At 40.7% G+C, this 15,326-nt stretch overlaps 1 protein-coding gene across 6 annotated transcripts in view; it reads left to right on the plus strand.

Moving 5' to 3' along the window:
• abr (ABR activator of RhoGEF and GTPase) overlaps positions 1-15,326 on the plus strand; it is a 215,462-nt gene that overhangs the window by 63,586 nt on the left and 136,550 nt on the right. For all 6 annotated transcript variants that reach the window (XM_036937431.2, XM_036937432.2, XM_036937434.2 and 3 more), the window contains exon 2: positions 12,883-13,061. In XM_036937431.2, the coding sequence (XP_036793326.1) occupies positions 12,883-13,061 (179 nt within the window). The remainder of the gene's footprint in view (positions 1-12,882; positions 13,062-15,326) is intronic.

A 15,326-nucleotide genomic window follows, 5' to 3' on the forward strand; every position in this document is an offset into this window, starting at 1 on the left:
CAGCCCGGGATCGAACCTAGGTCTGAAGTGACGCCTCAAGTACTGCAATGCGGTGCCTTACACCGCTGCGCCACTCGGGAGTCCGGAAGCCTGTATGTTTTATCTGAACGCAGAGCAGTGCCAGACGTACACACACACAGCCTTTCTGGGAACTGGTCACAGTTGTTCACTTCATTTTTCCTTAATGAAGAAGCCTCTTAATGAGTGTTTCCCAGGCAGTCAGGCAGACATTTCTAGGTTATCCCTGTCTGTCTGTCACAGCTACACATGCCCAATTAGGATAATCAGTTAAACAGAAGATGATTGTGACCATGATTGTGTCGCTCTTGCTGCTGGTGAGTCTCTGATCCACCTCTACGCAGACGACACCATTCTGTATACTTCTGGCCCTTCTTTGGACACTGTGTTAACAACTCTCCAGATGAGCTTCAATGTCATACAACTGTCCTTCCATGGCCTCCACCTGCTCGTAAATACAAGTAAAACCAAATGCATGCTCTTCAACCGGTCGCTGCCCGCCCGTCCAGCATCACTACTCTGGACGGTTCTGACTTAGAATATGTGGACAACTACAAATACCTAGGTGTCTGGTTAGACTGTAAACTCTCCTTCCAGACTCACATGAAATATCTCCAATCCAAAGTTAAATCTAGAATCGGCTTCCTATTCGCAACAAAGCATCCTTCACTCATGCTGCCAAACATACCCTCATAAAACTGACCATCCTACCGATCCTTTATTTTGTAAATGACATCGCCAAAGTAGTCTCCAATACCCTACTCAATAAATTGGATGCAGTCTATCACAGTGCCTTCTGTTTTGTCACCAAAGCCCCATATACTACCCACCACTGCGACCTGTACGCTCTCGTTGGCTGGCCCTCGTTTCATACTCGTCATCTACAAGACCCTGCTAGGTAAAGTCCCCCCTTATCTCAGCTCGCTGGTCACCATAGCAGCACCCACCTGTTCCACGCGCTCCAGCAGGTATATCTCTCTGGTCACCCCCAAAACCAATTCCTCCTTTGGCTGCCTCTCCTTCCAGTTCTCTGCTGCCAATGACTGGAACGAACTACAAAATTACAAATTCTATAATTTAGCCCAAACAACTACCGCTTCCCCTACTGTATTTATTTTGCTCCTTTGCACCCCATTATTTCTATTTCTACTTTGCACATTCTTCCACTGCAAATCTACCATTCCAGTGTTTTACTTGCTATTTTGCGTTTACTTCGCCACCATGGCCTTTTTTTGCCTTTTACCTCCCTTATCTCACCTCATTTGCTCACATCGTATATAGACTTATTTTTCTACTGTATTATTGACTGTTTGTTTTACTCCGTGTTGTTGTATGTGTCAAACTGCTTTGCTTTATCTTGGCCAGGTCGCAATTGTAAATGAGAACTTGTTCTCAACTTGCCTACCTGGTTAAATAAATGTGAAATTAAAAAAACTTCCACACTCACACATAATGTTCTCATGCTGACTAACTTTTATTGAGACATATAAAAGTCACACAGACACATGTTAGTGCAGAGCGATTAGTGCTTTTTGAGGTTGTTTCGGTTCTAATTTATTTATTTATTGTACATTAAATGCACTATGCAATATGTGGGTTGAATTCCATAACAACACAGAATAAAACGATTAATAAAAGTCCCATGATGGTAGTGACTGCCCATTACGGCTCACTTGTTAACCATCATTTATTCACTTTACTTTTATAAAATATTTCAGTTATTGTGTAGTATATATTACATTTGTTTTATTTGATGACTTTATTATTTTATTCCAAGTAATCATCTCCATAGAGCTGCTGCGTCTGCTGTCTGACAAAATCCCTATTTTTGTAGATTTTGTAGAAATAAGGCATACTTTTATGACTGCTGAATACCAACTATCAATCACAGATCAGGGGTTTCCAAGCCCCCCTTCCAGCATTGGGGAACATCCCGCTCCCCCCACGTCTATTTCTATGGGAACAAGCACTTTTAATTACAAACTGTTCACACCCCTCTTGTTGTTTGAGAGGAAAAAAAGAAGCTCAATTTCCTATAATTCTACATATTTTGTCCTGGGGTGCAGAGAATTGTGCAGTTATAAAGCTAATGTTCTTGCAATTTTATACATTTTGCCATGTCTAATGTGTGTCCATGTGATATTTGAGTGACACAAACATTACAACAAAATCTATGGGCTAAAAAAAACAACTAAAAAACATGAGCTGACATGGGCTAGTTGATCCGGACATTTCTTACAAATTATAAATAGCTCTCGAAGGTATGCAGTGACTGATGTGATTAGGAAAACTGATGATGTACTATCTAATTTCGAAATTGCACCATGTAATAGTAGAATGCACAAATTTCAAGAGTAAGTTGAAAGCTGGACAGAGTTGGGAGAGTAGACCACTACCTGGAAAAACATTATCTAAGTCAGAGATATCTCGCAAAGTAACAGCTGCTCTCTGTATCATCTCACATTCTCGCATTCTTGTCTCTTCCGTAGCAGGCTTTAAAAAAAACAGACCGGACAAGTAGATGCGCAATGGATTATGGTCATTGTCATTAGTTTAGCACATAAAACGTGGTAATTATGTGGAATATTGTCCTGTTGGAAACCACAACACACTACTAAATTAGAGTTAAGGCTGGATCTGATTTCTCTCACAGAAAAAAACTAAATGAAAGTATTATAGGAATTTCATTCCTCTGTTCTAATACCCAATTAAAATTAAACACGGTCAATTAATAAGAATTTGTAAGACCCTTATTTTATAGAAATAGACAGAGCCCGGTCTTAAAGTCAAATAGCAGCCTTTATTCACGAGAGTACTGCTCCTTACACATTTTACCACAGGTTATAAACTGAAAATGACGTCAGCGTTTTCTAAATGTTCTGTCTCTTCTTGACACTGGTAGAAAGGCTCTATAGTTCTCAAGCCTTCCCTCCTCGCCTAGAGCCAAGGTCAGACAGTGTAGATAAGCATTCTAGTCAGTCTGGAGAAATAGTTAATTCATTTCTACCAAGGAACAGACAGTCATTGTTCTAAACTCTTGACCACATTCACACACATTATATTCAGTACTGGGATCAAGAAAACTCATACACATGCAGAATAGTATTCTGATTAGTACATATACAGTAACATAATCGTATTCGGATTAGTACATATACAGTAACATAATAGTATTCTGATTAGTCAGTCCTGATTGAAGTGTATACATAATTAGTCATCATTGATAAAAATTCCCTTAACAGAAAGTCAAATAATTTGAACCGACATCGGTCAATTATTCTGAAAAAAATATATAAACGCAACATGCAACAATTTCAACAATTTTGCTGAGTTACAGTTCATGTAAGGAAATGCCTGCCCATTCCAAATATGCCTGCCCATACCAAAACCTCACCGCCACCATGGGGCACTCTGTTCACAACGTTGACATCAGCAAACCACTAGCCCACACAACGTCATACCCGTGGTCCGCGGTTGTGAGGCCGGTTGGACGTTCTGCCAAATTTTCGAAAAATCCGGAGGCAACTTATGGTACGGAAATGAACATTAAAATTTCTGGCAACAGCTCTGGTGCGCCAATTGCATGCTCCCTCAAAACTTGAGATATATGTGACATTGTGTTGTGATAAATCCACACATTTTAGTGGCTTTTTATTGTCCCCGGCACAAGGTGCACCTGTGTAACGATCATGCTGCTTAATCAGCTTCTTGATATGTCACATCTGTCAGGTGGATGGATTGTCTTGACAAAGGATCAAATGCTCACTAACAGGGATGTAAACAAATGTGTGCACTAAATTTTTGAGAAATAATGGAAAATGTCATCTTTTCTTTCAGCTCATGAAACACAGTAGTTTAAAAACCGAAAAATAACAGGTATTTCAGTTAATCGCTCAGCACTAACACACCTACAGAAACTTCCACACACAGATAGAAACATAGATGCGCGAGCACAGACACAAACAAGCACACACGGATAGACACACACAGACACAAAGGAACACACACACACAGCAAAGAACATGCAAATGGGAACACACAGATAGAAACACAGACAGACCGGCAAACCTAAAAACGAAGAGCGGTGGAGAGCGACAGTAAAGGCCAGCGTGTTTGTGTGTGTTGGAGAGCTGCAGGCAGTGTCGTGATAGAGGAGAGCGAGAGAGCATAGGCCGACTGGCTGACCTACATTCACCCCAATCCCCGTATTAGATCCCCTCAACCCCCTCCCACTGGATACACCATGATGGGTAGGTGGTGGCAGTCCACAAGTTAGACTGGATTTTCAGCTTATTCTATGAATCTTCCAACTGGGAATTCTGGAAGAGCAGGGAATGTTGGGACAGTTTGTTGGGAATGTTTGACTATCTATTTATCTTTGAGGCCGTTATCCATTCTCCATCTTCATGTAGCTCTGTCGGATGATATGGCGATTCTCTCCCAAGCATGCAGGCCTCTAACTCTGTAGATAATATAAGGAAAGAGAATACATTTGGGCTATGTAATAAAAACTTTAGACTGTAACTTCGTAACATAACGATAGTTTTGGTCATGTAGTGTACATAATCCTATGTTGACACCTCAAATCTCATTCCAAAATCATGGCTATTAATATGGACTTGGTCCCCCCTTTGCTGCTATAACAGCCTCCACTCTTCCCGGAAGGCTTTCCACTAGATTTTGGAACATTGCTGCGGGCACTTGCTTCCATTCAACCACAAGAGCATTAGCATTAGAATTTTTTTTTCTACTGTATTATTGACTGTGTGTTTTGTTTATTCCATGTGTAACTCTGTGTTGTTGTCTGTGTCGCACTGCTTTGCTTTATCTTGGCCAGGTCGCAGTTGCAAATGAGAACTTGTTCTCAACTAGCCTACCTGGTTAAATAAAGGTGAAATTAAAAAATTAAAAGTGAGTTTGGGCACTGATGTTGGGGGATTTAGGCATGGCTCGCAGTCGGTGTTCCAATTCATCCCAAAGGAGTTCGAAAGGGTTGAGGTCAGGGCTGTGTGCAGGCTAGTCAAGTTCTTCCACACCGATCTTGACAAATAATTTCTGCTTTGTGCACAGGGCCAGCATCATGCTGAAACAGGAAAGGGCCTTCCCCAAACTGTTGTTACAAAGTTGGAAGTACAGAATCGTCTTGAATGTCTTTGTATGTTGTAGTATTCATATTTCCCTTCACTGGAACTAAGGAGCCTAGCCCGAACCATGAAAAACCGCTCCAGACCATTTATTCTAACTGCACCAAACTTTACAGTTGGCATATGGCATTGGGGCAGGTAGCAGTCCCCTGGCATCCGCCAAACGCAGATTTGTCCGTCGGACTGCCAGATGGTGAAGCGTGATTCATTGCTCCAGAGAATGTTTTTCCACTGCTCCGGAGTCCAATGGTGGCGATATTTACACCACTCTAGCCGAGCTTGGCATTGCGCAAGGTGATATTAGGCATGAGTGCAGCTGCTCGGCTATGGAAACCCATTTCATAAAGCTCCCGACGAACAGTCTTTGTACTGACGTTGCAGTCTGGAACTCTTTAGTGAGTGTTGCAGCTGAGGACAGACACATTTTATGTGCTACACGCTTCAGAAAGAGGAAGTACATTAGAGTGTCTAGTTTGAGAAACTGATGCCTCACAAGTCCTCAACTGGCATCTTCATTAAATAGTACCCTCAAAACACCAGTCTCAATGTCAACAGTGAAGAGGCGACTTTGGGATGCTGGCCTTAAGTTCCTTGCTAGCATAAACTTATCTTAGATTTTTTTGATATCTTATCATAATCACTAGTTAACTACACACGGTTGATTATATTACTAGGTTAACTAGCTTGTCCTGCGTTGCATATAATTAATGCGGTGCCCGTTAGTTTCTCATCGAATCACAGCCTACTTTGCCAAACGGGTGATGCTTTAACAAAAGCGCATTCGCAAAAAAAGCACAATTGTTGCACAGATTTACCTAACCATAAACAACAATGCCTTTCTTAAAATCAATACACAGAAGTATTTTTTTTTTAAAACCTGCATATTTAGTTAAAAGAAATTCATGTTAGCAGGCAATATTAACTAGGAAAATTGTGTCACTTCTCTTGCCTTCATTGCACGCAGAGTCAGGGTATATGCAACAGTCTGGGCAGCTTTGCTTACTAATTTGCCAGAATTTTACGTAATTATGACATAACATTGAAGGTTGTGCAATGTAAGAGCAATATTTAGACTTAGGGATGCCACCCGTTCGATAAAATACGTAAAGGTTCTGTATTCCACTGAAAGAATAAACGTTTTGTTTTCGAAATTATAGTTTCCGGGTTTTGACAATATTAATGACCAAAAGCTCGTATTTCTTGTGATTTATTATATTATAATTCAATTTATGATTTGATATTTCATTGAGCAGTCTGACTGAGTGGTGGTAGGCAGCAGCAGGCTCGTAAGCATTCATTCAAAAAGCACTTTACTGCATTTGCCAGCAGCTTGCTGCACAGCGCTGTTTATGACTTCAAACCTAACAACTCCTGAGATTAGGCTGGTAATTATAATGTGCCTATACAAACATCCAATAGTCAAAGTTAAATTAAATATAAATGGTATAGAGAGAAATAGTCGACGTGTCATAATTCCTATAATAACTACAGCCTAAAACTTCTTAACTGGGAATATTGAAGACTCATGTTAAAAGGAACCACCAGCTCTCATATGTTCTGAGCAAGGAACTTAAACGTTAGCTTTTTTACATGGCACATATTACAATTTTGCTTTCTTCTCCAATACTGTGTTTTTGCATTATTTAAACTAAATTGAATGCTTATTTATTTGAGACTAAATATATTTTATTTACGTATTATTTTAAGTTAAAATAAGTGTTCATTATTAATTCAATATTGTTGTAATTGTCATTATTACAAGTGCGTATCTATCTATCTTCAACAATCGGTATTGACTTTTTTTGGTCCTCCAATAATCGGTATCGGTGTTGAAAAATCGTCTTAGGTCGACCTCTAGTACGTACGGTCACTGTGGGGACGACGTCATCGATGCACCGATTGATGAAGCCGGTGACTGAGGTGGTATGCTCCTCAATGCCATTGGATGAATTCCGGAACATATTTCAGTCTGTGCCAGCACAACAGTCCTGTAGCTTAGCATCCGTGTCATCTGACCACTTCCGTATTGAGCAAGTCACATGTACTTCCTGCTTTAGTTTTTACTTTTAAGCAGGAATCAGGAGGATATAATTATGCTAAGAATTTTCCAAATGGAGGGCGGTGAAGAGCTGTGTGTGGATTAATGGTGGTCAAGAGTTTTATTTTCTCTGGTTGCACATGTTACATGCTGGTAGAAATGAGGTAAAACTGATTTAAGTTTGCCTGCATTAAAGTCCCCGGCAACTTGGAGCGCCACTTCTAGATGAGCATTTTCTTGTTTGCTTATGATCTTATTAGAGTTGTTTGAGTGCAGTCTTAGTGCCAGCATCAGTTTGGTTGTAAGTAGACGTCTACGAATAATATAGATGAGAACTCTCTTGGTAGATGGTGTGGTCTACAGCTTCTTCAAGTTCGAGGTTAGTAAACTCTGTTCTGATGTCCAGAAGTTATTTTCGGTCATAAGAGATGGTGGCAGCAACATTATGTACAAAATAAGTAAACTCCCCGTCATGTGATTTTCCTTGACATATTTTACTTACCAGACACCACAATGGCAATATTTTAATAGCCAATACTGGCAACGATGACAGGCTGCTGGCCTCATGTTTTATTACAAATCAATGATGCTGTATTAAGATTTACACTGTGAAATATAAAAGGGTACATAGGGCTTCACATGAGTCTGAATTTACCAGTCATGTACAGAAGGTTTATGTTTTGAATAAGCAGTGCTTAATGAAGCATATAAAGCCATATGGCTGCAGTTATAATGGCTCTATAGCCCTGTGCTCAGTCAGCTGGCTCTCATGCCCTTGTCACCCAGCACAACAGATGGCATGATGCGTTGCATGGCAACACAGGCAAGCCCCTGTGGTGTATGGGGAGGACATAGTAGTTGAGTGACAGGTGGGTGGTCCATTAGCTGTGTTGTCAACCACGTCAGTGACTGACACATGGGTTGGTCCCGCCCCTCTGGGTCCGGTTCATATTAGGCCTCTTGTCTATGTAGGCCTATATGCTATTGAGGATTTAAAATTCTCTCCGACACTGCTTTAATTTTCAATTTGGTCATCATAGCTAGATCCTTTCAATACTACTGTGTGTTGTGGAGAGAGGCTTTCTAGCCAGAGTCTCTCTAGCTGAAGGGCCTAGACATTAATAATATGCATACCACCGTGCTCCACACTCTCATGCTCCAAGTGCATTCTCCGAGCCACGTAGCCATATTGACTGAGAATGGACGAACCCATTTACTGAACCTTCCTCCATCTAGCCAGGACAATGGCAATAGAGATGAAACAAGATATACAGAAAGCAAATTTTTACTTTTTTATTTTACCTTCATTTAACTAGGCAAGTCAGTTAAGAACAAATTCTTATTTTCAATGATGGCCTAGGAACAGTGGGTTAACTGTCTGTTCAGGGGCAAATGTTTTACTTCATACTGTAACTATCAGCTAGCTATATGTGAATTGTAATAATGTAGCTAACTAGATAGTATAACAGGCAAAAATGTAATAAAACCAATGGTATCCAAGGTAGAGGTCAATTCTTCGTGGGTAGCTAGCTAAAAGTTATTTTGTAGGGGGCAGTATTTTGATGTTTGGATGAAAAACGTACCCAAATGAAACTATTTCTCAGGCCCAGAATCTAGAATATGCATGTAATGGTCAAATTAGGATAGAAAACACAACACAACAAAATATTGTCTGTTAGTATAACAGAACTGATATTGCAGGCGAAAACCTGAGGAAAATCCAACCCGGAAGTGCTGTTTTTCCTGAAAGCTCTCTGTTCCATTGCCTGCCTTCGCTCCATTTAAAGGGATATCAACTAGATTCCTTTTCGTATGGCTTCCACATGTTGTGAACAGTCTTTAGACATAGTTTCAGGCTTTTATTTTGAAAGATCACATCGCGTCATTGTATGGCTGGGTGCCAGCAGCATTTTGCATGCGCAACAGCTTGGAGCAGACATTTTCTCTTTCTCTCCTATTGAAGAAGCTACAGTCCCGGTTGAAATATTATCGATTTATATATTGTAAAAACAACCTGAGGATTGATTATAAAAAAAGTTTGACATGTTTCTACGAACTTTACGGATACTATTTGGAATTCTCGTCTGCCCGGACATGACCGCTCGAGCCTGTGGATCTCTGAACATAACGCGCCAACCAAATGGAGGTATTTTGGATATAGAATAATCATTATGGCACAAAAGGAACATTTATTGTGTAACTGGGAGTCTCTTGAGTGCAAACATCCGAAGATCATCAAAGGTCAGCGATTCATTTTATTGCTTTTCTGACTTTCGTGACCAATCTACTTGGCTGCTAGCTGTTTGTAATGTTTTGTCTGCTGAGAGAGATGTCCTTACATAAATGCTTGGTATGCTTTCGCCGAAAAGCTTTTTTGAAATCTGACACGCCAGGTGGATTAACCTCTAGTGTCGAGCAATCCCGTATCCGGGAGCGTAATCATAGCCTCAAGCTCATTACCATAACGCAACGTTAACTATTCATGAAAATCGCAAATGAAATGAAATAAATATATTCACTCACAAAGCTTAGCCTTTTGTTAACAACACTGTCATCTCAGATTTATAAAATATGCTTTTCAACCATAGCTACACAAGCATTTGTGTAAGAGTATTGATAGCCTAGCATAGCATTAAGCCTAGCATTCAGCAGGCAACATTTTCACAAAAACAAGAAAAGCATTCAAATAAAATAATTTACCTTTGAAGAACTTCAGATGTTTTCATTGAGGAGACTCTCAGTTAGATAGCAAATGTTCATTTTCTCCAAAAAGATGATTTGTGTAGGAGAAATTGCTCCGTTTTGTTCATCACGTTTGGCTAAGAAAAAACCCTGAAAATTCAGTCACTACAACGCCAAACTTTTTTCCAAATAAACTCCATAATATCGACAGAAACATGGCAAACGTTGTTTAGAATCAATCCTCAAGGTGTTTTTCACATATCTATTCGATGATAAATCATTCGTGGCAGTTGGGTTTCTCCTCAGTAGCAAACGGAAAAGTACTGCAGCTGGAGATTACGCAATAATTGCGACGGAGGACACCAAGCGACCACCTGGTAAATGTAGTGTCTTATGGTCAATCTTCCAATGATATGCCTACAAATATGTCACAATGCTGCAGACTCCTTGGGGAAACGACAGAAAGTGTAGGCTCATTCGTGGCCCATTCACAGCCATGTAAGGAGTCATTGGAACACAGCGCCTTCAAAATCTGGGGCACTTCCTGTTTGAAATTTCATCTACCTCATCTACAGGTTTCGCCTGTAGCATCAGTTCTGTGGCACTCACAGACAATATCTTTGCAGTTTTGGAAACGTCAGAGTGTTTTCTTTCCAAAGCTGTCAATTATATGCATAGTCGAGCATCTTTTCTTGACAAAATATCTTGTTTAAAACGGGAACGTTTTTCATCCAAAAATTAAAATAGCGCCCCCTATATCCAAGAAGTTAACAACAAGCTAAGCTGTGTTTTGCTATATTGTACTTGTGATTTCATGAAAATTTAACTTTTTGTAATATAATTTTAATTTGGTGCTCTGCAATTCAGCGGATGTTGACGAAAATGATCCCGCTAATGGGATGGGTGCATCAAGAAGATAACAGTAGTAGCTAGCCAGTTAGCTCTATTGACTTACTATGGGCTTGCGACCTATGCACACTACAGTGGGTATTGTAGGCACCCAATACCCACAGTCTGTTTCATTTTGTCTTAGTTACATCTTACAAAACAGTACATTGGTTATGTACAGTACCAGTCAAAAGTTTGGACACACCTACTCATTCAAGGGTTTTTCTTTATTTGGACTATTTTCTATATTATAGAATAATAACGATGACATCAAAACTATGAAATAACACACATGGAATCATGTAGTAACCAAAAAAGTGTTAAACAAATCAAAATATATTTTATATGAGATTCTTCAAAGTAGCCACCTTTTGCCTTGATGGCAGCTTTGCACACTCTTGGCATTCTCTCAACCAGCTTCACCTGGAATGCTTTTCCAACGGTCTTGAAGGAGTTACCGCATGTGCTCAGCAGTTATTGGTTGCTTTTCCTTCACTCTGCAGTCCAACTCATCCCAAACCATCTCAATTGGGTTGAGGTTGGGTGATTGTGGAGGCTAGGTCATCTGATGCAGCACTCCATCGCTCTCCTTCTTGGTCAAATAGCCCTTACACAGCCTGGAGGTGTGTTGGGTCATTGTCCTGTTGAGAAACAAATGATAGTCCCACTAAGTGCAAACCAGATGGGATGGCATATCGCTGCAGAATGCTGTTGTAGCGATGCTGGTTGTGTGTGCCTTGAATTCAAAATAAATCACTGACAGTGTCACCAGCAAAGCACCATCACACCACCTCCTCCATGCTTCATGGTGGGAACCACACATGCGGAGATCATCCGTTCACCTACTCTGCGTCTCACAAAGACACGGCTGTAGGTACCAAAAATCAGACCAAAGGACAGATTTCCACCGGTCTAATGTCCATTGCTCGTGTTTCTTGGCACAAGCAAGTCTCTTCTTCTTATTGGTGTCCTTTTAGTAGTGGTTTCACACAGTCTCCTCTGAACAGTTGATGTGTCTGTTACTTGAACTTTCTGAAGCATTGATTCGGGCTGCAATTTTTGAGGCTGGTAACCCAAATGAACTTATCCTCTGCAGCAGAGGTAACTCTGGGTCTTCCTTTCCTGTGGCGGTCCTCATGAGAGCCAATTTCATCATTTGTGACTGCACTTGAAGAAACTTTCAATGTCCTTGAAATTTTCTGGATTGACTGACCTTCATGTCTTAAAGTAATGATGGACTGTCGTTTCTCTTTGCTTATTTAGCTGTTCTTGCCATAATATGGACGTGGTCTTTTACAAAATAGGGTACAGTATATTCTGTATATCACCCCTACCTTATCACAACAAAACTGATTGGCTCAAATGCATTGAGAAGGAAAGAAATTCCACAATTGAACTTTTAACAAGGCACACCTATTAATTGAAATAAATTCCAGGTAACTACCTCATGAAGCTGGTTGAGAGAATGCCAAGAGTGTGCAAAGCTGTCATCAATGCAAAGGGTAGCTACTTTGAAGAATGTCAACACTTTTTGCTTCCTACATGATTCCATATGTGTTATTTCATGATTTTGATTTCTTCACTATTATTCTACAATGTCGAAAATAGTAAAAACCCTTCAATGAGTAGGTGTGCTAAAACCTTTGACTGGTTCTATATGTGCTTTTGTGCTTATTCAATGCCATTACTGAGGATACTTATCTAGTAATGCCACGGCTAATCTGTATTGTAGTAGTTATTCTGTAGTAGTCTATAGCCCTGGATAACATACTAGTTTTTGCACTACAGTATTCATTCAGCTGTGTCCAGCTTGTTGTGGGGCAGGTTCAATCTATCTTGTCCAGAATGTCCAGCCTACACATTTCCCACATTAGTTCCCTTCTCGCTCTCTCTCCCTCTCGCACTCTCATTGTCCACCCTCTCCCCCCCCCACCCTCTCTCTCGCTCTTCCCCCCCACCCTCTCTCTCCCCCCACCCTCTCGACCCACCCTCTCCCTCCCCCCACCCTCTCGACCCACCCTCTCCATCTTACTCTCTCTCTTCAACATGGGTCTGTGTTTCCCATCATTCTTTATGCACTGTATCCTAACCCTTCTCCTCTCTCTCCTTCAGATTTCAACTATAACACAGACGGGTATGACGGTGATGCAGCAGAGGATCATAAGAGTCAGGACGGTTCAGAGACCATGCCCTTCATAGACGAGTCCCCCACCATCTCCCCCAGCCTGTGTGCATGCGGCCCTGATGGAGATGCCATCTCCCCTGTCCCACCAGAGGACCTGCTGCCCGGGGTGAGTCCCATACACACATGCGTTTACGCACAGACACTAGGGGTGAAAGAGTTGACAAAACTCACGGTACGATACAGTAGTGTCACAGTTCGGTATTTTATACAGTGCCTTGCGAAAGTATTCGGCCCCCTTTTGAACTTTGCGACCTTTTGCCACATTTCAGGCTTCAAACATAAAGATATAAAACTGTATTTTTTTGTGAAGAATCAACAACAAGTGGGACACAATCATGAAGTGGAACGACATTTATTGGATATTTCAAACTTTAACAAATCAAAAACGGAAAAATTGGGCGTGCAAAATTTTTCAGCCCCTTTACTTTCAGTGCAGCAAACTCTCTCCAGAAGTTCAGTGAGGATCTCTGAATGATCCAATGTTGACCTAAATGACTAATGATGATAAATACAATCCACCTGTGTGTAATCAAGTCTCCGTATAAATGCACCTGCACTGTGATAGTCTCAGAGGTCCGTTAAAAGCGCAGAGAGCATCATGAAGAACAAGAAACACACCAGGCAGGTCCGAGATACTGTTGTGAAGAAGTTTAAAGCCGGATTTGGATACAAAAAGATTTCCCAAGCTTTAAACATCCCAAGGAGCACTGTGCAAGCGATAATATTGAAATGGAAGGAGTATCAGACCACTGCAAATCTACCAAGACCTGGCCGTCCCTCTAAACTTTCAGCTCATACAAGGAGAAGACTGATCAGAGATGCAGCCAAGAAGCCCATGATCACTCTGGATGAACTGCAGAGATCTACAGCTGAGGTGGGAGACTCTGTCCATAGGACAACAATCAGTCGTATATTGCACAAATCTGGCCTTTATGGAAGAGTGGCAAGAAGAAAGCCATTTCTTAAAGATATCCATAAAAAGTGTTGTTTAAAGTTTGCCCCAAGCCACCTGGGAGACACACCAAACATGTGGAAGAAGGTGCTCAGGTCAGATGAAACCAAAATTGAACTTTTTGGCAACAATGCAAAATGTTATGTTTGGCGTAAAAGCAACACAGCTCATCACACTAAACACACCATCCCCACTGTCAAACATGGTGGTGGCAGCATCATGGTTTGGGCCTGCTTTTCTTCAGCAGGGACAGGGAAGATGGTTAAAATTGATGGGAAGATGGATGGAGCCAAATACAGGACCATTCTGGAAGAAAACCTGATGGAGTCTGCAAAAGACCTGAGACTGGGACGGAGATTTGTCTTCCAACAAGACAATGATCCAAAACATAAAGCAAAATCTACAATGGAATGGTTCAAAAATAAACATATCCAGGTGTTAGAATGGCCAAGTCAAAGTCCAGACCTGAATCCAATCGAGAATCTGTGGAAAGAACGGAAAACTGCTGTTCACAAATGCTCTCCATCCAACCTCACTGAGCTCGAGCTGTTTTGCAAGGAGGAATGGGAAAAAATGTCAGTCTCTCGATGTGCAAAACTGATAGACATACCCCAAGCAACTTACACCTGTAATCGCAGCAAAAGGTGGCGCTACAAAGTATTAACTTAAGGGGGCTGAATAATTTTGCACGCCCAATTTTTCCGTTTTTGATTTGTTAAAAAAGTTTGAAATATCCAATAAATGTCGTTCCACTTCATGATTGTGTCCCACTTGTTGTTGATTCTTCACAAAAAAATACAGTTTTATATCTTTATGTTTGAAGCCTGAAATGTGGCAAAAGGTCGCAAAGTTCAAGGGGGCCGAATACTTTCGCAAAGCACTGTATATGCAGGCCTCAGCGGATCATGCAGCCCTCAGGTTCATTACAAATAAGAAACGTCTAATACATCATTGTGATCCCTACAGCGCTGTTGGCCGGTCGTCATTGACCTTGCGTAGGCTTAAACACTGGTATACACTGATTTATAAGGCCATATTGGGTAAAATGCCATTTTATCTCTGTTCTTTTTTAGTCAGGTCAGTAAATACATATCAATTATGGTCACATTCTGATTTGCTTCTAACAGTGCCAAAAATTAGAACAGGTCATGGTAGAAATAGTTTTAGTTACTTAGCACCGTGGTCCTGGAATTCTCTCCTGAACATTTTAAAATGTGATGATCTAGTTTTGTTGGTGGAGTTTAAACACTTGATCGATGTATATACCATATAGTGTAATTGTTTTTAGTCCAGCTGTTTTTAGTCGATGTTTGTGTTTTTAATGTAATATGTAATTGTTGTACTGTCTGTCTGTTTATAGTTTTGTTTAATGTTGTGTATGTAAGTTATTTTGTCTGAAACGTTGTTCCCCCTGCTGCT

The sequence above is a fragment of the Oncorhynchus mykiss genome, chromosome 12 (genome assembly GCF_057628025.1).
Source record: "Oncorhynchus mykiss isolate SJ-2025 chromosome 12, ASM5762802v1, whole genome shotgun sequence".
In the NCBI taxonomy this organism is placed as follows: Eukaryota; Metazoa; Chordata; class Actinopteri; order Salmoniformes; family Salmonidae; genus Oncorhynchus; species Oncorhynchus mykiss.